The following is a 26,853-nucleotide window of genomic DNA, read 5'->3' as shown; positions in this document are numbered from 1 at the left end:
AATACATCTTATAATTCAGCCCTATCTTAAAGAGTACAGCGCCCTCTGTTGATATGGATTGCCGCCGGCAAACCTTTAGTAAACGTTAGTTTGCCGTCATTACCTCCAGCAAAATATCCACTATCAAAAAACAAAGCCAATGCACGATTACATGAATCGTGAATACACGATTAGTAACGCGTAAACCATGGAGATAGCTCCATGCGTAAACGCAGTGAAAAGTCACCCGCTTGCTTAGGCTACATGCCAGGGTAGACAATGGTAGATTAGCATTGACATTGTTAAAACAAAACCGATGAAAATAATTACCACTTTCCGTCCAGATCTCACCAGCAAATCTTCCGAGCGTTACAACCACGACAGCAACTGCACCGTTTCCAGATCCTCGTAAATACAGCAAAACGGGGCTACGCGCGCGACCGACACTCATGAAATACAGAATGATCGCTCGAGCGGCGCGCATGCCTGCGCTTGTGTTAAAAAAAACATGGATCTTTTTATAAGTAGGGCGCCCTCTCGTGTTTAAATTGTCGGCGAAATTGTCACTTCGCCCCCAATAACATTATGGGTCAATTGTACTAATTCAAGCCCCATTGAAAACAGTGTAAAATCAACAAAGTTCAGGGCCAAATAACATGCAAGCCGACATCACTGGGGTTTCTCAAACAAAACTTAAATTATTGTTTTGTACTTCATCTTTTCATTTCTTTTCAATTTTTGGTAGATTACCCGATTAGATTTTTAAATAGTCACACCAAAACAAAATCACCTCCCGAAAAGTGATAGTTCCCAAGCCTGCATGTTGCCATTTTACAAGTGGCATCCTTCCACTTTCACAGGCAAATAGGACCCATTTTTCATCCGTGATTTTATCAAGCCTGCCCTCAGATGGAAGCCCAAAAACCAGGGAGTTGATCCTTGGGTATATTTACACAATTCCACCGTTTTTAAAGCCAAACGGTCTCCGTTTTCAAACGAAATTGTGGGGGGGGGGGGCCACTTTTTATGCTAATGACTTGCGTAGAAATTCTCACTTGAATTAGTTCAGTGCACCTTTATATATGCCCACTTGCTCTGTGCTTAGACCATATGCCCCCCGTTTTTGATTATTGTTTTTTCATACACACAATAATTTCCATTTTAAGGCAGAAAATCAAAGTGAATTATATATATAAAAAAAGCAAGAAACTAATTCTGTACAAATGTAGATTCTCTATCTTTAATTTTCAGAGCTTACACCATGTATTTTTTTCAAAATATAAAAAAAAAAATTAAAGAAAATTCTTATGATAATATGAAATTAATTCTACTGATTGCTGTGTTCCAAGATTTAGGCAAGAACAAAATTAAGTTTCTAAACATATGATTTACAATTTGAGTAGAGGCTTAAATGTACATACATCTTTTACAAAATATTCTTTAAATATGTCTTGATCAATTTTCCTTTCTTTTTTTAAACTAACCCAATTACTCCCTAGGCATTTTTGCTAGGACGCAACCTCAATCCTGCAAAATCCTCCAACTGCCTCCATGTAATGCAGCCTCAATCCTCCAAAATCATTTGTTATTTCTTGAATGTGGTCCTTGGAGGGGTGACCACTGCCTCAATCCTGAAAAATCCTCCAGCAATCACTGTCAGTATGTGGAGGCAGAGCATAAACAACACAAGGTCCGGCCCAAGACCTTGACACAGAGCATCCTCCAAAATCAGCCACACATATTTGTTTGGCCATATAGCAAAATCCTCCATTTTGCAAAGAGGATTTTGGAGAATTTGGAAGGTAAAAGACAGATTTGAAAGAGTTTTGATGTTGAAGTTGCAAATAATTAAAAGCTATTTAATAATGTTTGCATGCTTTGATTTAACAGCAAAATTTTTGAGCGCTATAAAAAAAACGTGTGCCTTCTCTGAACTATACTTGTAGTCGATCGAGTCATTGATCACAAGTCCATCACAAGGTAATGATATCCAGTCCTAAGTCAAAAAGTCACAAGCTTATTTCCCATGATCTGTGACAAAGACATTCCACTGTTTAACCAGTTAACGTCGGAGGACGCGCAAACACAATGTGGCAATGTATATTCGCAGGGGCGGGCGACGGGTAAAATCGTCAAGCTTTCCCTAAGTCTCTGGTGGTGGACGTGTAAACACGTCAGTGGTTCGCCGTGGTTTTGTGTACACACCGTGTTTTGAACTTGAACTTGGCCGCTGTACACGGCCTGACATCGTCGCAAATATTACTCCCTGGCTTTGGAGTGTTGCAAAATATGAAGTCATGGTGAGAAGTATCGCACAAATAAAATGACTCTCAAGAGTCGGTGTTTGATGTGTTTGACTAAATTTTTTAAACAATTCAAAAATGGTTGTTTTTCAGCCAAAAATAATCCCGGCAGCAAGTGGTTAATATCCTCGTGTCCGTTCAACAAGGTTGTATCTGCTAAAATGGGCTGTACATGAAACGCGAGTTTCGGAATTTCAAAAGGTTGTATCTCACTTAAAATAACCTGGATGTACACACAAAGTCAATGGACGTTGAGATCGGACCTTGTTGCACGGAGCGTAATCGCACGAGATACGACTGTGTTGCAGAATGGAGTTACGACCTTGTTGAACTGGCGCGACGATATTGTTCATTCCCCGTTGCTTGTGGCCACACATGAATTGACGTCTGTTCTGCTTGTGATAGACGTACACTGCCATAAACACGTATAGGGTCCCGGGTTCCGTTTGGAACCTTGTGAATTATTTCTAAAACGAGTGGGGCAGTTCGGGAAGTTTTCAAATTGCAACTGTCAACAATAATTAAACATCTCTAATATTAATAATCTCCTCATTTTCCTTATCGATACATTATATACAACAGAACATGATTTCGGTAAGACAATTGTACATTTCTTCTTAATGCATTTTTTTTAATTGAAAAAAGGATTATTGGCATCTTCGTCTTCTTCAAACGGGTTTGAACCAGATCCATCATTTCCAAACGGGTTGTCTGCTTTGGGTGGTCCGGTTTCGAACGGATTGCTCTGAGGATTGTATGTCTGTGTTTTGCTTGGCGCGGAGGATTTCTGGGCTGTCGGGGCGGTACCAGGGGCAGGGGCTTTTGTTGTGCTCGAACCCGCCCCGAAAAATGGGTTGTACTCTTGCGTGGGTTGGGTGGGGGCCGTGGGCGCGCGATGGTGAAGGCTTGGACTTGATGATTTCGGGGGGTTAGGGTTGGAAGGGGTGAGCCGGGAAGGGCTGGAGCGGTAAACATCGGCGGCCGCCGTCTGGGGTTGTTTCGTCTCTTGCTGGAAGGACTGGGTGCCGCCTCTGTTGGTTGGGATCTGGACCGAGCTAGGGGTGGATCTGGACACCTGGGTTTGGGGAGGGGTCTGGGTTCGACTGGGTTGTTGGATGCTTGGGAGGGAAGTGGGCTGGGTGTAGCCTGTGGAGGGCTGGGTGGCTCTGGTCGGCGCTGCTGCCTGGGATGGCCTGGGAACCTGCTGAATGGGCTTCTGCACTGGGTGCTGGGTTGCTCTGGGTGCCCCCTGTGTTGCCATGGTAGGCTTCATGGGTGCTGGCAGGATACCGGGCGACTGGGAGGGTGTCAGCTTCTTGGGTGAGGCTGGGAAGGTATCAGTCACAAGGGTAACCTGTGAGAGTGAACAAAAAAATTGGTTTAACTTTCTACAAGGATGAAAACGTTTGCTGTCTGCGGCTGGTACAGGCATTTTGTTTCTGTTCACTTCTGACAACAGATTGTAAAGAAAGTCAGAACAAAACTGCACAATAATAAATATTTGTCACAGAATCCTGCATTTTATGAAAAACATAAATATATATTTTTTTTTAAATAAAAAAAAACTTGAATTGTTCAAACTCTCACCTTATTGAAGACCCCTCTACCAAAGTAATCGGCGACGACAGAAAAACCATCTTGTGACTTCTCAAGCTACGGAAGGAAGAACAGACAAAACAAAAAGAAATTAGCAAGTTCATCAGAACATGAGACCAGTTTTCTGCAGCAGCTCGAGATCAGCACAATCTGGTCTCTACGCTCACAGGTGCCTGTTTGTACTACTGGGTGGGGAGAGGCAATTGTAGTAAAGCGTCTTGCCCAAGAACACAAAGCACCATACCTGTCTGTGGAACTGTTCGTGGAGGTCTTTGCTCTGCTCCTGGGCTCTGATGATGTCCATGACTTTGTGGTTCTCTGGAGCGCAGGCTGGGCATTCTAGGTCATTCTCGGCATAACTCTCAAAACAGCTGTGAGAATTAAAACAATAAATATTGAGTATAGTCCAAAGTCACGATGCAAGCGACTTTAGTATCTAGGATTCAGGCATTCTCGTAATGACAGGCAAAGCACAATGACAAAAATGATCGACGTAGAACCAAATCTCTTTAAAAATAACACCAATCTGGCAACTGCAGGAAGACCTACATCCCAGTCCCCAGTAAGTTTCCTTCTCTCGTATTGTGGTTGTTTGATAATGAGTTGTAAAAAAGTTCAACATTTTGTTTGAAATTATTTGAAAATAAGAAGAGAATCCCAAGTTTGTACTCACTGCTGATGGTAAGAGTGCTGGCACAGGAAATGGACGGACGGCAGCTCCAGGTTATGATTACAGATACTGCACTTGGACACTTGAAAGATCTTGGCGCTGTTAAACAAAGGAAAGCAAAAAGAGCATGTTTTTTGGTCTCGTCTTCAGAATTTGGTAAAAATTGATGATTTATTTCTAATGAGAATTGTTGACAACAAGACAACGGCCCATTCAAGGTGGTTTTTACAAAGAGAAATAGAGTAGCAAGTCCAATAGTACGGCAGATAGGTGATGGGATTGTGCCTTTGATGATACAAGCATGGCATTTGGCACACAGTCAGAGTATGTCATGAGAAAGATATTTGGCTTTAGGGCCATCACAGATTTGTCCTTTGAAAAAAATACAGGTAGAATAACAAGCAATGGCAGCCATTTTTAATATTGCTTGTAATTCTACCTATATTTTTTCAAAGGACAAATCTGGGATGGCCCTATAGCCAAATGTCTTTCTTAAGACATACTCTGACTGTGTGCCAAATGCCATGCTTGTAACATGAGAATGAACAATCCCCCCCCCCCCCCCCCGCCATTTTCCCCCTATCTGCCCAATACAAGAGACAGGAGAAATCTGTTGACATTTTGCTACATTTTGGACTGAGAGAGAGTTGGCAATCTAGCAAATGTGAGCAATTTCAGGCAAGGACCATTAGTCGACCAATGGTTTATTTGTGATGTAACTTAGGCCTGGGCACTAATAGCAACATGCTAATGCCTCTAGTCAAACGATGGTCAAACATCATCACGGAACTTCTTGGTCCTGGTTCCCCGTTGTGTATTATGATGCCTGCGGCAATTGGTTACCAGCGATGAAACCGTGCCCTGGGCTAAGGTTCCAAATAGTCGACTACAAGTAGTCCAACAATCCTGCGTTCGAACAAAGTTAGTTGAACTATGGTCCTCGCCCAAACTGACCAACAAACCAACTATCGTGACTGTCAATCAACCAAGCAACTGACCAACTACCAACCAAGAAAACCAGCCAGCAACCAGCCAGCCCAAAAGCCGTTTATACTCACCTTGTCTTCATCTCTTCCATCTGTATCCTCATTTTCTCCGTCTCTTCCCTGTACTGTTTCACTAATCTCTCGTCCTCTGTAATCTGATCATTCTCCTGTTGAAGCCTTCGAATGATGTAGTCCTTTAAACAAAAAGGAAACCAAAAATAATTTAAAAAATAAACTAAAAACCAACTTGACTTTTTATTGACTTGTGACTGACTCGTGACTGACTTGTTAGTGCCTTGTAATTGTCTTGACCTGTGATGACTTGTGATTAATTTGTCATTCTCTTGTGATGACTTACAATATTCTTATGATGGCCTGCGATATGACTAGTGATTAACTTGTGATTATCTTGTGATGACTTATGATTGACTTATGATTAGCCTGGGATACGCCGTAGAAGTGTGACGTCACGCGGGGTCGTCCCCAATAGTGACCATTCCGCTGTGTGTGGAATTTCCACACAATGTCTTGTCCGCCATTTTTACCGTATGTTTTGCACAAGCGATTTAGGTGAAGGTTTTCTAGTTGAGATTTCTCAGACCTTAAGAATATATAAAACTGGGAAATGGGGCAGTGCTTCGTAGCTGACTGTAGCCATCACTCAGAACGTGAGGGATGCCGTTATTTTTATTTTTCAAAAGGATAATATTTTGTGGATAAAAAATTTGTGGAAAAAAAGTGGGCACCGTGCTATTGCTGCATAAGACCAGGTTTGTGTTGAAACATCACCCTAGGCAATGCGTGATCTTGGCAGGCATGACATAACCACTTCTACGGCGTATTGACTTGTGATGACTTTTGTTGACAAGCACTGCGTACCTTGACAACGGACAGCGTTGCCGATGAGTTGTGAGCCAGCGTCTGTATGACCATGAGCGGAGGCAGGAGATTGTAGCGATCGATCTGGGACAGAACCTCCACGATGTACTGCTTGCAGTTCTCCTCCTTGCGGGCAAAGTAGGAGAGGGTCTGAACCCACAGGTTAGGGTCCTGGGTCCTAGATGGGTAAAGGGGGGAAAGTACATGAAGTTCACAAAAATTGTAAGATGTGTATAGGATGCTTTTTGTTGTCTTATCCACAGACGGAGTTGAACACATAATCACTGCACACTAGCGAGGCCCCCTTCAATGGAGACACCATTGTGCACTCTATTGTACAAAGCAACTGCCCTGTGATGGATTATCTGAACAATAGCTAGCACAATGCTTTCGCCATTGAAGGGGGCCTTCATGATAGAATCGATAGCTTGCCCAGACTGGTCGCATAGCAACTTGGACAAAGAGGTTGTCTATCTCAAAGTGATTGATTTTAAGGTGAAAACCAGGCAGCAAGCCAACTTTTTTTTTTAAAGATTTATATATTTTTTTTATTCTCACCCGTGTCTCTTGCAGGTATCAATGACTTGGTCGTACTCGTTGTTCTCCATGTGATAGTGCAGAATCTGTTGATATCTGAAAAATAGATGACAGAATATGTATGCTACTTTGCAAAACAATTCCCATCGGATGTGCACAAAAAATTGTGAACTTTTGTGCGAGTGGAACGCAGCCCTGTTTATATAGTCTGAACACAGACGCGAAATGGCGATTACTATTAAAGGGAATAAATATGTGCTTGGCCGGTTTTAAACAAGTCCGTTTAAGACCGGCCAATAATGGCCCGAGCCGAAAGCGAGAGACATTTTCTGCAACAGGCCACACACGGGTTTTGCACGGACTTATTTAATACCGGCCAAGCACTCCCAGTCACAAATACCTTTTCGGTCAAAAGTTAAAACAAGTCACAAATTTCAAATTTCCAACGAATATTTAGTCTGAACGCTGATAATGGCCAGAGCCGAAGGCGACGAACATTATCAACAAACAGGCTCATGCCTGTCTTAAACAAACTTGTTTAATACCGGCCAAGCACATATTTATTCCCATTCATCAATACCTCTTCGGTCAAAAAGTCAAAACAAGTAAAAAAATATGTGGCGGTGCCGGTGTAGTGTGAATTTTGAGACTCTCGAAATGCGGACTCAATGGTAGTATTGTGTATGCGTAAGTGAAGATTGTGAACGTTCAACCAATAAAAGGGTAAAAGGGACCAGACTTCATATGAGTCAAAAGTTCATGTGACACCGGAAAAGTTTTTTTAAGACCAGCCAGCCGGTGTTTAAGACTGTTTAAGATCGGCCATGTGACGTGCTCTCGACCAATAGGAATGGGTAAACTGTCTTAGGTATTTATGAATGTGGACTTGACTTGGGATTGACTCACTAACATCTCAGCTCTGAACAGATGGTTACTTCCCAAACAGAAACGCAAAGTGAAGGGTTGTAACTTACAGTTTGGATTTCTCGTACAGGAAAAGTATTCCTTGCTTGAAGTTGTGCATCTGACAAAGCACCATGGCCTGGTCAATGTCATACAAGGCCTGAGCGAAAAAAAATAAAGGAATTGTCAATGAAATTTGTCTTGTAAAAGCTGGCACTCAGATCGAGAAATTCAAGGAATGCCTTTACAGATACCCATTTATACTCCTAGGTGGAGAGAGGCAAATTGTAGTGAAGTGTCTTGCCCAAGAACACAAGCACCATTGGACCACGGCGCTCCACACATGAAGTGTGCTCGGAATTTTGTGGGTCTAAGTGCAAAATATCCCAAAACTGGATTTGATTCACCTTGTTGATAGCTTGAACGCGACTGCCAGGAATCAAAACTGGCTGCCGGGGGTGGGGGAGGGGAGAGACCAAGACTAGATGAAATGGGGGTTTGTGACTCACATCCGACGTCTGTAACAGGTCCATGGCTTTGCGATGGAGTTCCAAACGGTTCCGTCTTTCTCCTTCATGTGCCATGTCGTGGAGATACAGCTCCAGTAAGGTGTTGTAGATGAGATGAGATGAATCGGGCTGAACCTATAAGATAGTGGTATGAAAAAAAAACAGAGATTATTTAGTGAAACTTTTTAAAACGATGTCAACACATAAGTCCCTGCACTGCCCAAACCACCCTGCCTGTTACTCCCTGTACCGCCCCAAACCGCCCTGCCTGTTACTCCCTGTACTGCCCCAAACCACCCTGCCTGTTACTCCCTGTACTGCCCAAACCACCCTGCCTGTTACTCCCTGTACTGCCCCAAACCACCCTGCTTGTTACTCCCTGTACCACCCCAAACCACCCTGCCTGTTACTCCCTGTACAGCCCCAAGCCACCCTTCCTGTTACTCCCTGTACTGCCCCAAACCACCCTGCCTGTTACTCCCTGTACTGCCCCAAACCACCCTGCCTGTTACTCCCTGTACTGCCCCAAACCACCCTGCCTGTTACTCCCTGTACTGCCCCAAACCACCCTGCCTGTTACTCCCTGTACTGTCCCAAACCACCCTGCCTGTTACTCCTTGTACCGCCCAAACCACCCTGCCTGTTTCTCCCTGTACTGCCCCAAACCACCCTGCCTGTTACTCCCTGTACTGCCCCAAACCACCCTGCCTATTACTTCCTGTACTGCCCCAAACCCCCCTGCCTGTTACTCCCTGTACTGCCCCAAACTGCCCTGCCTGTTACTCCCTGTACTGCCCCAAACCACCCTACCTGTTACTCCCTGCACTGCCCCAAACCACCCTGCCTGTTACTCCCTGTACTGCCCCAAACCACCCTGCCTGTTACTCCCTGTACTGCCCCAAACCACCCTGCCTGTTACTCCCTGTACTGCCCCAAACCAACCTGCCTGTTACTCCCTGTACTGCCCCAAACCACACTGCCTGTTACTCCCTGTACTGCCCCAAACCACCCTGCCTGTTACTCCCTGTACTGCCCCAAACCGCCCTGCCTGTTACTCCCTGTACTGCCCCAAAACCACCCTGCCTGTTACTCCCTGTACTGCCCAAAAACCACCCTGCCTGTTACTCCCTGTACTGCCCCAAACCACCCTGCCTGTTACTCCCTGTACTGCCCAAAAACCACCCTGCCTGTTACTCCCTCTCTACTGCCCCAAACCACCCTGCCTGTTACTCCCTGCACTGCCCCAAGCCGCCCTGCCTGTTACTCCCTGTACTGCCCAAACCACCCTGCCTGTTACTTCCTGTACTGCCCAAACCACCCTGCCTGTTACTCCCTGTACTGCCCCAAACCACCCTGCCTGTTACTCCCTGAAATGCCCCAAACCACCCTGCCAGTTACTCCCTGTACTGCCCCGAACCGTCCCATATGGTTTTATGGAAACATCAGTGAATCAACAGAATCCAATAGACTAATGCGGGCACACTATATCAATTCTTTCACGAAGGCCCCCTTCAATGGCGAAAGCATTGTGCTAGCTATTGTTCAGATAATCCATCATGGGCAGTTGCTTTGTACAATAGCATGCACAATGGTTTCTCCATTGAAGGGGGCCTCGTGAGTGTACAAGTGGTCGATTTTCCGGATTCGTTGGTACAATGTAGTACAGGTGTTAAATGGGTTAAAGATGTCCGTATGCTCTTTTCGATGAAACAAGTTGGCGTGATTTTGGACTCGGAAATACTGTGGACTGACCTTGACCATGTGTTCAAGGAACTCCATGAGTTGCCCCGAGTTGTTGACAAAGATGTGGATAAACTCTTCGGCGTTGGCCTTTTGAACGGACGGCATGACGTCGCCACTTAGCATGTTGGAATCTATCAGGGGCTCTGGGTAGAAAATAAAGATTGTTCTTAACTACGCGAAGACAAAAGAAATATCCATACTAGGTACACAGGTGTGTGTTCCGTCCACTGGGCTCACGGAAGTGGTCAAACAGCTCCCTCTCTTGTCCGCGCACAGAGCCCACACAAGGATGCTTTTATGACTCAACATCGGATTTCAAATTTAAACAAGGCTGAGGGGCTTCACTTTTCAAAAACTTGACTAAAGCTAAGGGGTTGCAACCCCTTCCCCCCCAAAAACACCAAAAAAAACCTAGCATTTTTGAGCAGACAAAGAAGTTAGTCAAGACCACCTTCTGAAAAAAAGGACAAAACCTTCTTATGATCATGAGATATTTTTAAAAAAAAAGCTTACTCATTTTAAGGCCAAAAAAAAAAAATACTCGGTCTCTGGTCAGCGCGTGCGTCGATTTTAATCATGCGCGTCAACCTTTTTTTTCTTTTTCAAATTAACACGGAAGCTACAACAGCGCCCTCTATTGCCGCGCCTCCTCAAATTTTGTACCAAGGAGCACCAAGGAATGGGGATATTGCACCAAGGCAAATGATAAAGGGCACCAAGGCAAACTATAGAGGACACCAATGTATAATGAGGACACAAAAAAGCAAAATAGTACCCACCTTGTCTGTACAATACAAGCTTAAAAAAAAAAACCAAAAAAAACGCGTCGCCGCATCAATTCCGGAACTTCGGTCTGACCAGAGACCGACTATTTTTTTTTTGGCCTAATAGAAAATTAAGTAATACACAAAATTTAAGAACCCCTCAACCAATTTTTTTGGAAAAATTTGATAAACCTTTCACAAACAACGCTATAAAAAAAATTCATAATACCAGATTCCATAACAACCAGAAAAGAAAAGACAGAACATATCTTTGAACATTTAAATTACAACAAAGTAAATGGCATTTTCACCGGTATTTTGCATGTTAGCACAAGCACACGTATGCTACTTGCATTTCTTTGGTGGTATTTTTTGTTGTTGGGGGATTGTGTTTCTGTTGTCCTGTGCAAAACAAAACAAAAAACATGCAAACTTAATATGTAATATGACACAAGACTATTTCATAGCATTCACTTCCAGACACATACAAAATAAAAAATGCCCAAAAATCAGAATTACACTACATGCAAAAGTGAGACACACTTTGTGTGAACAAATGCTGTGTAATAAAGAAAAGTTTTCCTTTACTTTTGTTGCCGAGAAACACAAAACAAAACACATTTGGTAAGCAAAGTCCATTGCAAAGGTTTAGTCATCTGCAATAATTTTGAGCCGGACACCATTCATATTCTGAAACTGAACTACAAGCCACATGCAAATTGTTGCGACAGTTTTACCATCTTCTTCTCCAACTTGCAGGAAATTAGCGACTAAAGACGAAAAAAAATTACCAAAACAGATAAAATATCCATGATTTGAAACATGGATTGTGAAAACCAAATCGTTTCTTTGACTTGAGGGACATTTTTGAAATCACGACGCTGCCTCCAGCTTTGGCTTAAACTTAAACCATTTCATGCTCTAAATTTTGGTCTTTTTTAAGCTTAGCAAAATCGACCTGCAAGTTAGCCTTTAGAGTTTTAATCCAAAGCTGCAAAATTCAGTCACGGTTTGGATAATGGCAAAGGCGGCCATTTTGTTAGAATTCCGTTTTTTGATACATCTATTTAACGACATCTGAAAATCAAAATGACAATGACTCTGCTCTGTTGAAAAATATAAAAATGTAAATTTGATTTTTATTTCAAAGAGAAATGAATGAAAATTGTTTAAGGAAAGAGATATTTCTTTTACTTACTATCACTAGGTTTGTAGTCCGTGCACAGGATCTTGAGTAGATCCGTGGTGTCTTTGGGAACTTCGTTCATCAGTGTCTTGCCGTATTTCTTCATGTTGTCCATCGCCTGTGAACAAAGACACTTGACATTACATGATTTTTTTTTAAAGAGAAAACTCTTGAAGTTGGCGGCGCAATTGAGCCCGTAACTTCCAACTGCGTTTAGTTCTTAAATTTCACTTTGATGTGCCTTATCTTCCATACCTCAAAAAATTCCAGCTTAGCGATGTAAGTCAGCGCTCTCTGGTAGTCCTTGATGTCTTCTAGCTGGACCTTAAGGTACCAGTCGTGTTGGCCGTGTTTCTCTGCCAGGAACAGGGCGTGTTTGTAGTAGCCGGCCTGACGGCAGACCTTGATGGCCGTCTCCACATCAAAGTCTACTTCTTTGTCCTTGGTCTGTTAGAGAGAAATTCTCATATTGTTTTGAGACGGCATAGGGGAGCCTCATCTTTAGGTATGTCGGGTAGGATCGATGCCTGTATTCGATTCTGGGTCCTTCTTATACCCATATGATCTTTTACAATGACAGAAACTCACCATAATGAACTCGTCCAGTTTGCTGTTGTCTTTGAGTTTGGTGTAGCAGTTGAGCAGTAAGGTCGTGTGATCCTCGGTGGCCAAGGACTGCTTGTGTAGGGCTTGTAGGTAGGCAGTTAGGTTGTGGATTCTCTGAGCATCCAGGAACTAACGGAACAAAAATTTCAACACTTGTGAAAAACAACGATCATAAAAGAACCAATTTTTCTTTGATGAACCAAAGGGGCCAGCACATTGTCCTTTCACTTATTGACAAAACAAAGCTCCACAATGACCTGAACAACCTAGTTACATGGGCCGACACGTGGGGAACGAAATTTAACGTATGCGCATGAGCCGCAAAAGATCTCCAGGAAATGCAAATTATTCTATGATGGACACCGACCTTGAAGAAATCTCAGAATACCAGTACCTGGGTATCTACATCCAGAACAACCTGGAATAAGCAAAGAAACCATGCTGCTTCAAAAGCCTCAAGAGTTCTTGGCCTCATCCAAATAAATGTCTCTAATGCATCTACAAATACCAAAGTTCAGCTGTATCAGCGTCTGACTGAAGGGGGGTTTGAACCTGTGACCCCCGGATTGCCGTTTCGGTGCTCTACCAACTGAGCTATCCAGCCCTATGTTGGCGGTTCCCCAATTTGTCAATGTATTTGGTCAAGGGGCTCTAGTCAGAATCCAAAACAATCACTGAGTACTTATTAGTTCCCAATGATCAATTTTTCTATGATTCACCTTTCGGATGACATACGATGGTTCCAGGTGTCCGATGGTGCGGATGTACTGGGATATGGCGCCGTCGTGGTCCCCTTTGCCGTACAGGTGGTCGCCGTACTGGGTGAAGATGTCAATCAAGCCGTCGTAGTCGTAATGCTGGCTCTTGGCAAGGCTGTGGACAGGCAGAGAAAGACAAATATCTTTATCATTTTATCAAGGAGCCTAACTATTAAAAGAAAACAGCAGAAGAATTGTGCTAACTTAAAGGTGCTTCCCCGTGCTATTTTTTAATTTCATCCTGCAAAATAGATTCCTCTCCTAAATTGCTATTCTTCTAGCAATACAAAAGTTATGCACAAATATCGGCCCATGCTTAGTTACCAAATTATTAATTCACAATTTCAAATCATAGCTTGCCAGACAATAATTCCCGTTCTCGCGGGGGAGGCTGGAATTTAACGAAGACAGTAAAACTTCAGTTTTAGAGGTGGGTCAGGAAAACCCCAGGAGAAAAGTCTGGGGAAACCCATGGAATCAGGTAGGGACTGAAAACCCAACCCAATCATGTTGATCAGGGCAGGAATCGAACCCGGGCCATGGAGGTGGAAGGCAAGGAAAGGACCACTGCGCCAACCTGACTCCCCCTGCTGTGCAAAGGAACTGATTTTACGGCCGGCAAAACCAGCTACATCATCATAAAAAGTGGCTATGCCTTCACATCATCATTCTTTATGCTTAAACCATTGCTATGACGTCACACTATTGTTAAAAGTGTGGATTCGGAACTACGAATCTGTTACACTGGTCACAAAGTGTGGATTCGGAATGAAGAATTTTTAGTAAAGTGTGGATTCGGAATTATGAATCCACACTTTAAACATGTCGGACAATTGTTCTCCATAATGAGCATTAATAGGACCGTCTGCATTAAAACTTTCCTTCCGAAATTACCAATGCATCTTCACTGTCAGATTCTCCACCGTCACTGCAACAACTACTTTGAGTCAGAAAGAAATCATTGTCTGAAGTTAACGTAAGGTGCCTACACACAAAATGACTTTGTTGTACGGGTGTGGCGATACACATGCTAAACACGCCACAATGCTTGATTACGTATAAGAGCCTCGAAAAACTCCCCAGTAAATACCCTGATGGCCACGACTTGACACGAGATATGCAAGTCTTTTCATCTCCACTCACTGGACTGTTAATGACAATACTTCTGTTGACGCAATGGTTTAAGTGGGAGAATACACTCGCAAGCATGGATTCTTAATTTACGAATTCACTCGGCGCTTCAGGCCTCGTGAATTCTTAAATTACGAATCCACACTTTCTCATGTATTCTCCTTAACTTAATTCACTCACTGTGCTACAACCCAATTTGATCTAACAGTTATAAGACATGACGGTTACAATGTGATACAAATTCTGTCAATCAGTGTAATAAACAAAGCACAATGTACAAGCTTACTTGATCGCCAGACTATACAGGTTCTTCTTGAAGAGAATCTCTAGCTTGGTCTGCGTGTCCTTCTCTTGTAGATGGTACAGCTGCAAGGAAAAGGGAAAATATATGAATCAACAGAAGTATTTCAAAATTTGATTTTCTGTAACACTAAACCAGCTCCGTAAAAAGTTGAAACTGCAAAAAAAGTTGAAAAAATTGATGAGGTTTTAGCTGCGGAATAGCAGCTCAACAAATCATCATGTCTCTCAGTAATTAGTAACCAACGTTGACATTGTTTATTGCTCCTACATATTTTGACCAATTTTAGCCAAACTTTGTCAAAAGTATCAGTAGCCCAGCCCCAACATGTCACATGACCAAACTGGGGTCAAAGGTCATCATGGGGTCACTGGGGTAAAAAACATGATTTTTTTTAAACTCAAAACTCTACTCCTTCCAGAAATTACATGGCACAATCACGTGACTCATGCACGAACACGTATTCGTTGGCCCGAAGCTTCCGAGATCCGATCGAGCTTGTTTCTTTAGGTCAGGGCATTCATTCCCTAGGAGTGCATGTGGCCTGTCAATTCTAAAAAAAAATAATCAAAATTTGACTAGCAACTTATGCAGCATCTGACTGAATTTCCGTCACATCTTTTTTACTGGGTTTTTCACTTTGAATAATTCTTAGGAAATCCTCATTCTCCCTAAAAAAAAAAATTGTTTCTTAAAATTTCTGTACCTTTCTGTCCCCACCAAGCACATAGATAGATCCCCACTCCTGGAAAACATCCAGGACTTCTGGCACGGGGGCCAAGTAAGCTGCAAAAAAAACGGGAAATGAAAAACATACAGCATTAGAGAAAGTGTTTAGTCTATACACCATTCTTAAAATACATTATATGTATCGTCTATCTGCCATCGCGATCTTACAATACATTCATAAGTACTAATTTATAAATATAGTTTGAGTACTTGACCTCAAGTTCTTACCTATGAATTTGTTCTGGATGTCATATACCGTCACCGTGTCCATCACCAACTGCTGTCCAGCGCTAAAAGGCAGAATATGATGAAACAAAGAAGACACAAAAAACTGAACAACAAAGAATAAACAATGTCTTACCAATGAGATTTTAATGGGATTCTGCTATGAGACTTTTTGAAGTATGGCGCACACACTAGCAGGGCGCTATTCCGTGTGGGTAAACTGTTTTGCAGGTACTCAAATTTACCAACTTCAAATAGCATCCTGCTATTGTGTCCACCCTACTTCAAAAGGCTAATGGAACGCTTGGTGGTTCCAGCCGATATTTTTGTTTAAAGGTAGAGTACATAATTTGTCATTTGTGCATTTTTTTCCTTTGGAACAACCAAAGTGCTCAAAATCTAAAGAAGGGTGCTGAACAACTAACCTGATGAAGTTTTAGCTCAGTGAATGCTGTGTATTCTGAGAAAAACAATATTCTAGGATCTCGATTTTCCATTCAAAAGTTGCCGAGTCATGTTTTGAATTACGCCCTAAATCAGCATCTGGGAAACGTTCTCATACAGCCGATTGCAGCTACGCCAAGTCACGCAATGAACCGACGAATTGTGCGTGCGTGTGCATCGTGTCAACGCTTGCGTGCAGCAGTTGCCAAATTTAAATGAATTACTAACGGAAATTTCCAAAAATGTGTCTTTAGACGCATCGTTGGAAATGACCTTCTTTTATTGTCACGCAATGAACCGACGAATTGTGCGTGCGTGTGCATCGTGTCAACGCTTGCGTGCACCAGTTGCCAAATTTAAATGAATTACTAACGGAAATTTCCAAAAATGTGTCTTTAGACGCATCGTTGGAAATGACCTTCTTTTATTGTTTTCTTCAAAATGACAACATGCCAGAAAGAATAATTTCACAGAGAGTTTAGTGCCATCACTATCTTTAAACCAAGTATGCTTTTCAACAATAATTTTGTCAGTTACTTTTTGGATTGCTGCAAATGATGGACTCTACCTTTAACTTTATAATTATTATAATGTACCTAGTCAGTTTTCCTGTGCGATCCCTTTGAAAATTTTAACTTTGTCGAGAACGTTAAAATAACCAAAGTACTTACGCGCCAAGATTCCGCGACAGCATCTTGCTGTCTTTGGTGACGACTACCAGGTACCCCCGGTACCAGTGCAGCAGGGTCTTCTTGCCTTCAAAGGCCAGGCATGGACCTCGACCATCGGGCTGGTAGAAATACACCGCCTGGAATATTGTAATAAACATGACGCATGTCAGAAAACGTAAGAATTAACGCGAATGCGAAACAAATTTGACATAACGAAAACATTCACTGCGAAACCAAATTTGTTTAAGCAAGATTTTTATGTACTGGGCTCAATTTCACGGCGCTGCTCAGCACGAAACTTTGCTTAGCACAAAAAAGTCTGGCTTATAAAAGCAGGTTACCAGCCAAAACTCCATGTGATTTTCATGCTAAGCAAAAGACAGCTGAATATTAATCACGAGCAATATATTGACTGGTAACCTGCTTTTATAAGCCAGACTTTTTTTGTGATAAGCAAATTTTTTTTAGCTTAGCAGTGCCGTGAAATTGGCCCCAGCTTTGTGGAACTGGTTACCCAGCAGGGCACCGGCTAACTTACGTCCTCTCGTCCCATGACAAACTGGTTGTCCTGTGTGGCGTCGCTCAGCACGGCACAGCGGGGCGGGCAACCGTGCAAATCGAGTACCTCCTGCGATTATACAAAAAAATTATAAGTTTATTTCAAAAATGTGTAATAAAAAGCTGTATCCTCTCTGAGTGATCCCCGTTTGCTTTTTTCCAGGTTTGCAGCATTGCTAATGTTGCTAGCATCGTGACTTTGCGCGTGATCCCTGGCTACATGGCATATACAGGTTTACAACTTCGGACTAGCACCCTTGAACACAGACATTGACAAAATGGGGAACTGCCAACATAGGGCTAGATAGCTCAGTTGGTAGAGCACCGGAACTGCAATTCGGAGGTCGCAGGTTCGAACCCCGCTCCAGTCAATTAGATTATCTAACTCATGCAACTTTATTTGACGAAAGAAAATTTCAAAAGACGCTCACCCTGTGGGGGGTCGCAGGTTCGAACCCCTCTCCAGTCAATTCGATTATCTCAACTCATCCAACTTTCTTTGATGAAAGAAAATTTCAAAAGACGCTCACCCTGTGGGGGTCCTTCCCGCTAAGGTTGAAGGAGCTCACGCTGGTTTCCGTGGCGACGAAGAGCACCGTGCTGCGCTGCGTGTGACGGAACGCCAACCCGGTAACTGGCGTCTTGTCCTGGAAGACGGTCCTAAACTTGTTGTGTCTACGTCAAAACAAAAAACATTAGGTCAACTAGGTAATGATTTGACATTATGAGTACACAAATCGCTAAGAGAAGGGGTTTGCCCCGGTGTTTCTGGCAGTGGCTGCTTAATGCCGCAGCACCTTGTAAACCCTTATAAGGTGCTACATAAAATGGGTCTCATATTTCAAATACTTTGTTTACCTGGCCTCAACTTCCGTTTAATTGATCATGCAGATAACAATGAGCCATTTGCGATTGACCTATACCTTTTGGGATTTAAATTTGAAAACATCTGGTACACTGACTTGCTCAGAATGCTTGGCACATTTTAACTTTGAATTCTCCAGACCAAAGACACTGTTGCTAATCACATGATTCGGGGCAAGCTCTTTCATAGTTACGTAAGGGACACTCAGCACCAATACATTGTTCACGATGGGTGAGAATGGCACAAAGACACCAGACCATGCCGGAGTTGGGGGTTGCTAGCATAAGGCTTGCCCTGAATCACGTGATATAGTAACAGTCTTTTTTATTGTGAGAGTGCAAAGTTAAAATGTGCAAAGCATTGGATTAAGTCAGCGTTCCAGACTTTATTCAAATTTAACTCGCGAACGGTTTATTAGGTGAATTCTAGCACGGGAGTCTGTGACTAGACTAGTCAGTGTTTGGTACCAAGATGTTGAAATGAAAAGCGAACATCTCCTGAATCTGAAGCTGCAAATGAACCCAGGTTTCGACAACCCCCGTTGTTAACTCTAAAATTGTTCAGCACGAACCTGTCGCGTGTGACGTCCCCCCTGATGAGCGTCACACTCCCGTCCTGAAACCCGATGGCCATCATGGTCATGGTCTCGCTGACCGCCAGCGCGGAGACGTGGCACGGCTGGTTGCTGCCGGGCAGCGCCCTCGTGATGCGCGAGCAGGTCGGGTTGCGCATCTTGTCCTGCTTGTCCAGGTTCCAGACCTTGATGATGGGGTTGATGCCAGCCTCATCTTGCTGTTCGTGAATAATGCATGAGAACTGATCAAATATTCATCAACATTATGAATCATGAATAATGCATGAGAGAACTTATTGCAAATGATTCATCTTGTCCTGCTTGTCCAGGTTCCAGACCTTGATGATGGGGTTGATGCCGGCCTCATCTTGCTGTTCGTGAATAATGCATGAGAACCGATTAAATATTCATCAACATTATGAATCATGAATAATGCATGAGAACTTAGTGCAAATTATTCATCTTGTCCTGCTTGTCCAGGTTCAAGACCTTGATGATGGGGTTGATCCCGGCCTCATCTTGCTGTTCATGAATAATGCATGAAACTTATTAAATATTCATCAACATTATGAATGATTAGAATAATGCATAAGAACTTATTAAATATTCATCAACATTAGAAATAGATCATCTTGTCCTGCTTGTCCAGACCTTGATATGGGGTTGATCCAAGGCTCATCTTGCTGTTCATGATTATGTATATATAAGGGTAATTACGTATTCAGAAAAGTTATGAATAATTCATCTTGTCCTGCTTGTCCAAGCCAGGCTCACCTTACTGTTCATGAATTATGCATAAGGCTATACAAATATCCATATAAATTGTGCATAATTTATTTTGTCCTGCTTGTCCACATTGCACTGTGATTGACTTGTGTGATTGACTTGTGTTGGACTTGTGATAACTTGTGATTGACTGGTGAGTGACTTGTGATTGACTGGTGATGACTTGTGATGAAGTTGTGATTGACTTGTGATGACATGTGATTGACTTGTGATGACTTGTGATTGACATGTGATGACTTGTGATTGACTTGTGATTAAGTTGTGATTGACTTGTGATTGACTTGTGATTGACTTGTGATTGACTTGTGATGGACATATGATTGACTTGTGATTAACTTGTGAGCGACTTGAGATGGATATGTGATGGACATGTGATTAACTAGTGATTGAATTGTAATGTCTGATGAGTGACTTGTGATGGTTTTACAATTCTGGTTGACTCACCCCGATGGACACCAGGATGTTGTGCTGTTTCAGCTGGTAGAGGTGGGTGACTCGCAGCTCGTAGGCGCGGAAACCGGAGATCTCCAAGTTGCGATCCAGAAAGAAGAGATTGCCATCGGAATCCCCAAGGGTCACCTGGCCCCGCCCACTAGCACAGGTGGTGATGTCTATGTCCTAGAAAAATAAGGATTTAAAGATTGTCTCATTTTAAAGGGAATGTACAACATTTGCTTTTGCTGCATTTTTTCTGAAATAAATGGTTTGGTGGATTATTATGTTATAGCAAATATTATTAAACTGACTTGTTTCACTTTTTGGGTTGTGGATGCTGGAAAAACTAAGAAAACCAATCATGCTCTTGTAGTCTGGTTCCCTGACCCCACTTAAGATGAAACGGAGCAATTTATAAAGACTAGACTGGTACATGTCCAACCATGGTCCAACTATTTGAAAAGACTGACCTCTTCATTTAGTGTCATTAGTCTGGTGGCTGACTATGGAGAAATGTGTAGTATATAGAGACTAGTTCCCGGTTCATGCCAGACGTTTCTCCTGGCACAGTTGACAGTTTGATTGATGCAGTACTGAAGCGGTGCTTGACTGGTTGTTTCAGGTGCCAGTCTATTTTCGTGTATTGCATGCTTTCAATACCTTAAGTTTTGGGACTCTCATACACAGTATTGAGAGTTCCAAATTTTCGGACTATATCTCGACATGCTAGAGACACAGATGCATAGTAAAAGCTTACCCTCAAGCTAGTGAAGATCTCAGCTGTGCCTGGAAGCTTCACAACTTCCTTGTCAAAGAAGTTCAGCCGCTTCCACTGAAAGATTTCAAGAGAAAGTAAACCGAATTAAAACACTGAAGCATTATTTGACACTTGTAACTTCCATGAACTGGAAATCTTTTGCTTGAAAATGAGTTGAAGAGCTTCTGAGATACAACAAATCCAAAGGCAGTATAGTTGACCGTGAATCGGTCTCTGATTTTGTTTTTTAGCTCTTTTACCGGCACCGTACTGAACATAGTAAGTGTTTTTTGTAACTAAGAGTTTTAACCGTGACAAATCTTCGTCTGGTTCCATGCTTTGATTGTCGATGTGACTTCGTATTCACGAGATGGGAATCAGACCTAAAGCAACTTCGGACTTTAGTTTCATTTAAAAAAAATCCTCCAGAGCCATGAATCAGAAAAAGAAAACAAATTTATCTGCAATTAAATGTAGGATTGGATTAAACACAATAAATTGTACAATTCTTACTGTTTGGAACTCAAAAAACAAAGTTTCAAAAACAACGGCAAGGCTGGGACTCGAACTCCAGTGACGTCCTTGCAAGGCAGGCACGCTATGCCTACTACAATTTGACCACCCTGACCACGTATTCGCTCGACAAGAGTTTGTAATTTAATTATTCATGTTAGCGTAGGCCTAGTACGTTGTATACACCAGTGTTGGAGCAAAGGCTTTGACCCTCAAGGCCAAGGCCAAGGCCAAGGCTTTGACCCTCAAGGCCAAGGCCAAGGCCAAGGCTTTGGCCCTCAAGCCTCGAGGCCAAGGCCAAGGCTTAACCCTCAAGGCCAAGGCCAAGGCCAAGGCCCTGATTTATGAAATGACCACTGATATAGAACTAATTATAGTCACATGAGTGACACATCATCACGCAAGGGTGGATCCAGAACACAATTTTTTTCGGGGGGGGGGGGGGGAAGAAATTTTGGTCCCCCCCAAAGAAAAGTGGGTCAAAAAATTACGGCTTGGGCTTCGGGGCCCGCTTAAGGGCCCAGAAAAATTTTTGGATTCGAGATGCTCTGTGGTGCGACTTGAGGCAATTTCTGACCATTTTAACCGATGTTTTTTGAGGAAAAAATTGTGGTGTACTCATTGCCTGCCTTTATTACGACGTCACATAAAAAAAAATGGTGTTTTTTTTGGGGGGGGGGGGGGGGCATGGGCCCTTCTGGCCCCCTGGATCCGCCCTTATCATCACAAATTGCTCGTTACGAAGAACAACATTTCTTTAATTGCAATCACATGCTCGCATAGGCCTACACCGTTTTATGACTGCACTGTATCTATTAATTAAAGTATAAGTTCAGGTCTTCAATATGGTTTAACTAAACAAAATAATGATTAACTTCTATATTGACACACAATTCTCCCAAGGGTAACAATAGGGGGATCCAAGAAACTGATTTGGGAAATTTTTATTTGCTGGCCCAACATGGTCAGAAATATCAGCATTATCTAAAACAGATACATGCAAATCTTTAGCACTTATCAGGGAGACATATATACCGGTACAACCAATCAGATCTATTCCATAGTTATATGCAATTAAAGTGATCATCTCATTAGCCCCACAAGTGTACGGAATATTTTTGCAGCAAATCTACTACAATGGTAACAAAATGTAATGCTACAAAAGTGGAAGTGTGCCCAACACACAAATCTATAGGGTGCTTCCCTCCTCCATGGTAATACGATTAAAATGGTAACAGCAAAATTTCGAACAGATTTATCTGGAAAATGCAAAAATCTATGGGCCTTGAAGAGCCTTGACTCAAAATTGCAAGGCCCTGAACCCTCAAGGCCAAGGCCAAGGCCAAGGCTTTTGCCCTCAAGCCTCGAGGCCAAGGCCAAGGCCCTAAAATCCAGCCTTAAGGCCAAGGCCCAGCATCAAGGCACTACATCACTGGTATACACGTGCATGAGGGCGCTAATCTGCCATGTCTGCAGGCAGCAGGCTTAAGAACGGAAAAAACGCAGTGAACGCGGGACCGGTTCACCATGTTCACGGCTATTTAAACACTTTGTCGTCTTTGAAATCCAAAACAATCGTGTAAACTTGTTTCTTTACAACTTACACATGTACAAGATCAACCAATCCACTTTTAATAATAATTAAAAAGAGCCTGCACAGAGCGCCCTCAGTCTAAGGACAGGTTATGTTTAATTTCAATGACAATTAATGAACAACGTTTCTACTATTTTTTACTAACAAAGTCTGAACATACTGATACATAGTCATGATAGACATAGTCAAGATCTACACTCAACAACAGTGGGGGCGCTCGCACTGTGCAAATTTGTGAGTGTGACAAACTGACAAGAAAATCCCGCCCACTGAACATGCTGAAAATCCCACAGTAATTGCTCTTAGCATCACTACTTTTTACTCATTAACAATCTATAAGGCACCAAAAACTATTATCCATTCACTGATCAATTTAAGATACTTCACCTGCTGTAAAAATGCCATTTTCACAACATTTCCAGGACTCGAAGTGGCGAAAATTCGGTTTCGATCCAACTCGGACCCAAACCAAGTCGGACCCATGCCGACTCGGACCCATGCCAACTCGGACCCACTACCAACTCGGACCCACGCCAACTCGGACCCACTACCAACTCGGACCCACTACCAACTCGGACCCACTACCAACTCGGACCCACAACCAACTCGGACCCACTACCAACTCGGACCCATGCATGACCAACTCGGACCCAACGTTAACAATCATTCGACAACGTTTTCAATCATTCGACAATTTCATATAGTCTGTTCACTTATCTGTTAATACAGTGATGCTGTTAAGCATAAATTTTCATTGTAGTTGTCAGGTAAAATAGCTGTATTGCAGCAGTTTGTCATTGTAAAGTGCATTAATATGCTATTTTGAAATGCGCTTTAAAAGTTTAATTAATTATTAATTTTTATTATTTGTTTCCATTGAAACATATTGCGCTTTAACCAAAATTCATAAATACCTCAGACAGTTTAGCCATTCCTATTGGTCGAGAGCCCGTCACGTGGCCGGTATTAAACGGATGATAAAGACATGGCTAGCTGGTCTTAAACACTTTTCCAGTGTCACAATAAAATGTGGACTCCTAAAAATCCAGTGCCTCTTATCGTTTAATTGGTTGAACGTTCACAATCCTCACGTAGGCATGCGCAACACTACCAGGGAGTTAGAATTTTATAGTTCTAAATTCAAAACGCAACGCGCCAGGTGCGTTCTGCGCGACATCGCATAGAACATGATACGCGCGCGTCAATCTCCATAAAAGGGTTGTTTTCATCTTACTCGCCAGCTGAACACTCCATTATTTTGCAGGAGGGATGATTCAAAAAGCATAAAGTGAATTTGTTGAACAAAATCGGGATGTTTTGCACGAATTATATGATTTTTTTTTACCGAAAAGGTATTTATGAATGGGAATAAATATGTACTCCGTCGGTATTTATCACTCTGTTTAATACCACTTAGAGTCTGGGTGCTGATAATTACCCTCGCCTCCGGCTCGGGTAATTATCAGCACCCAGACTCTAAGTGGTATTAAACAGAGTGATAAAAACCTCCGGAGCACACATTTATTCCCTTAGTAATTAAAATTAAAGTTTAACCAGTTATTCATTTTCATATTTGACATCGTTCACGCCATCTTGCTCAATTTAACAGCAATTTAATTCATTTTTAATTCAAACCACATAAATTCAGAACAGATCTTCCGTAGAAAAATAAAACTGGAAAGTATGACATTGAAACATAAATACTTTCAAACATGACATTATTAATTCAATAAAAATAAGTGAACATTATAAGTCATTAAATAGAATAAATAAGGTCTAAAAACGAAGTCTATTCTAATCTCTACATGTACTTGAATTTTAATAACTTCCTCAAAATGACATTTCCAAGTACCAAAAAATAATTAAAATTAAACAGCGTTCTATTAAAAAATTTCAAATATACCCATTTATCCGCTGTTTTCCTGTATCGTACCACTTTTTCTAAAAGAATAGACCCAATACGTTTATACTTGTTTCAAATCATGTGTAAGTTAACCTTTTCCTGCTTTATGAGACACAGTCAGTATAGCTCAAAGTAAATGACATGATTACCTGTGCTACCGATCTCTGTGTATAGGCCTACTCCGCCACATTTTGCAGCATTTTTGAATTAGAGGCTGCACAGTTTTGTAGTGTTTAGATTTATGTGTCCGGTGATTCATGTATCTGTAGTTTTGTTCTGGCCAGCCTCACGACCTGGGTATGGGGTACGTTCCAAGGGAATCCGGGTGGGACCAGTGGCGTAACGTGCCCGCCCCCACAAATTTTTCATGCCCCCACTCATAAAAAACACTGCTAATGCCCCTTTTCTTCAGGTTGTATTTTTCAGTAAGCCAACGGCTTACTGTTTACAATTTCTGATGTCAATGGATATAGCGAGGCATTATTGGGCCCAACTGGGATAAACTGCAATAGGACGTTTGCGATAATGCCCTCCTCCCTTCCCCATGATATTCTGATGCCCCCTCTGGCCCCACTAAGAAAATCCTAACTACGCTACTGGGTGGGACTCGTGTCATGGTGTCACTGCCAACACTATTGTGCAAAAGTGAATGTGATCTGCTGGAAAATATTGACGACTTAAAACAACAGAAAAAAACAAGCAAACAAACTTGTGCTAACTTCATAAGCATCCCTTGTGCCTACTTTGTTCTTGCAAAATGCCATAATTCAGGTTGTTGACGCGTCCAAGCAGGTGTCCATCATGGTTGAATGTTCCTGAGTCAGATTAGTCTTTCTAATTAGCAATTTTCTTTCATACACTTCGATCTTTGCAGCGGTAACCTTTTTACCCGCTTCACTGAACTGATCAAGGGTTGCCGATACTGCCGAATGAACTTGCCGCTGTTTGTGTGTGAACCGGGGACCGCGCGTTGGTTCAACCGCGAAGATTAATCTCTTGGCGTTGGTGATCAGCGCTATGAATGGGGGAGAATGATTGACGGATCAATGTTACTGCATGCATTGTGTTTGACATTTTCGAACTGCATTCCTAATTTCCTTAACTTGATGATTACCTTTCTGTGACATAATGAAATCCTTCATTGGGTGTGATTTAATTTGGTTTATATATTTGGCACACACACAAAAAGCAGATGAAAAAGGAAAAACATTGCACATAGATATCCATTTCTTCATGTGAATCAGTAATAAGAGAGCAAAACCAACGAAGTATGATCAAACAACAAAACTAAAAGCCCCATTCTGACCAATATAATTACAGAATATCTTCACTATATAAGCACTGTAACATTAAGATGACCTATAAATATAATCTCTGAAACTAATGATAAAAGTCATTGTTGGGTCCGAGTTGGTCGTGCTTGGGTCCGAGTTGGTAGTGGGTCCGAGTTGGTTTTGGGTCCGAGTTGGTAGTGGGTCCGAGTTGGTCTTGGGTCCGAGTTGGTAGTGGGTCCGAGTTGGTAGTGGGTCCGAGTTGGCGTGGGTCCGAGTTGGCGTGGGTCCGACTTGGCATGGGTCCGACTTGGTTTGGGTCCGAGTTGACCTGATGCCGAAAATTCAATGATCCACCCCACATTTAGTCTGGCGCAAACATTTCCCTTGTACCTTTACATTCATTATGCGGGCTGCATACTCTGGGAACTAGATTTTTCTGTGCAATGTCTGACCTTTGAACTTTTATGTTAGTCTCTCCTCGAGTATTTGGCGCTCGTAAGAGAGACTAGTAGAGTTTACCTAAGTTACCAAAAATTGACATAATATTATTTTCTCTAGAAAGGAAATTAGCAGTTTTCTCACAATTCACATTAAGTTTAAAGCCTAAAAACTGAATAAAAATAATATTCTTGTATTGCAATAAAATACTTGCAGTATAAAATTCTTCTTTGTTT

At 42.3% G+C, this 26,853-nt stretch overlaps 2 protein-coding genes and 1 non-coding gene across 4 annotated transcripts in view; 1 reads left to right on the top strand and 2 right to left on the bottom strand.

Moving 5' to 3' along the window:
• The window catches only part of LOC119724630 (exostosin-like 3), a 32,107-nt gene extending 31,663 nt beyond the window's left edge, over positions 1–444 (bottom strand). For both annotated transcript variants that reach the window (XR_005270658.1, XM_038195760.1), the window contains exon 1: positions 310–444. The gene's annotated coding sequence lies outside the window, so the exon portion shown is untranslated. The remainder of the gene's footprint in view (positions 1–309) is intronic.
• A 2,382-nt stretch (positions 445–2,826) lies between these two features.
• On the bottom strand, positions 2,827–26,577 carry LOC119724629 (vacuolar protein sorting-associated protein 11 homolog). The gene is made up of 26 exons (XM_038195759.1): positions 26,524–26,577; positions 23,390–23,445; positions 20,896–20,970; positions 20,148–20,321; positions 18,915–19,135; positions 18,009–18,153; positions 17,459–17,548; positions 16,921–17,057; positions 15,809–15,870; positions 15,558–15,637; positions 14,837–14,916; positions 13,381–13,534; positions 12,644–12,790; positions 12,311–12,502; positions 12,068–12,173; positions 11,607–11,639; positions 10,115–10,248; positions 8,363–8,497; positions 7,925–8,013; positions 6,972–7,046; positions 6,414–6,591; positions 5,607–5,728; positions 4,552–4,647; positions 4,123–4,249; positions 3,870–3,935; positions 2,827–3,636 (listed from the first exon to the last, which is right to left on the bottom strand). Exons 2-26 carry the CDS (start codon positions 23,405–23,407, stop codon positions 2,914–2,916), a joined length of 3,459 nt encoding a protein of 1,152 aa, XP_038051687.1. The 5' UTR covers positions 23,408–23,445; positions 26,524–26,577; the 3' UTR covers positions 2,827–2,913.
• Trnaa-ugc lies at positions 17,777–17,849 on the top strand. The gene has a single exon. It is a non-coding gene; the product is annotated as a tRNA-Ala (tRNA).
• Positions 26,578–26,853: the final 276 nt, after the last annotated feature.

Source organism: Patiria miniata, unplaced genomic scaffold (genome assembly GCF_015706575.1).
Source record: "Patiria miniata isolate m_02_andy unplaced genomic scaffold, ASM1570657v1 HiC_scaffold_18, whole genome shotgun sequence".
Lineage (NCBI taxonomy): Eukaryota > Metazoa > Echinodermata > Asteroidea > Valvatida > Asterinidae > Patiria > Patiria miniata.
Note: the sequence above shows the minus strand (reverse complement) of the source record. Positions and strands in the feature narration are given on the sequence as shown.

Excerpts from the sequence above, each read along its gene's own strand:
- LOC119724629 (XM_038195759.1), bottom strand. Across the intron at positions 13,535-14,836 it reads CTGTATAGTCTGGCGATCAA|CCTTGCCAAGAGCCAGCATT; the intron begins GTAAGCTTGTAC and ends GCCTGTCCACAG. Across the intron at positions 12,174-12,310 it reads CTAAGCTGGAATTTTTTGAG|GCGATGGACAACATGAAGAA; the intron begins GTATGGAAGATA and ends CTTTGTTCACAG.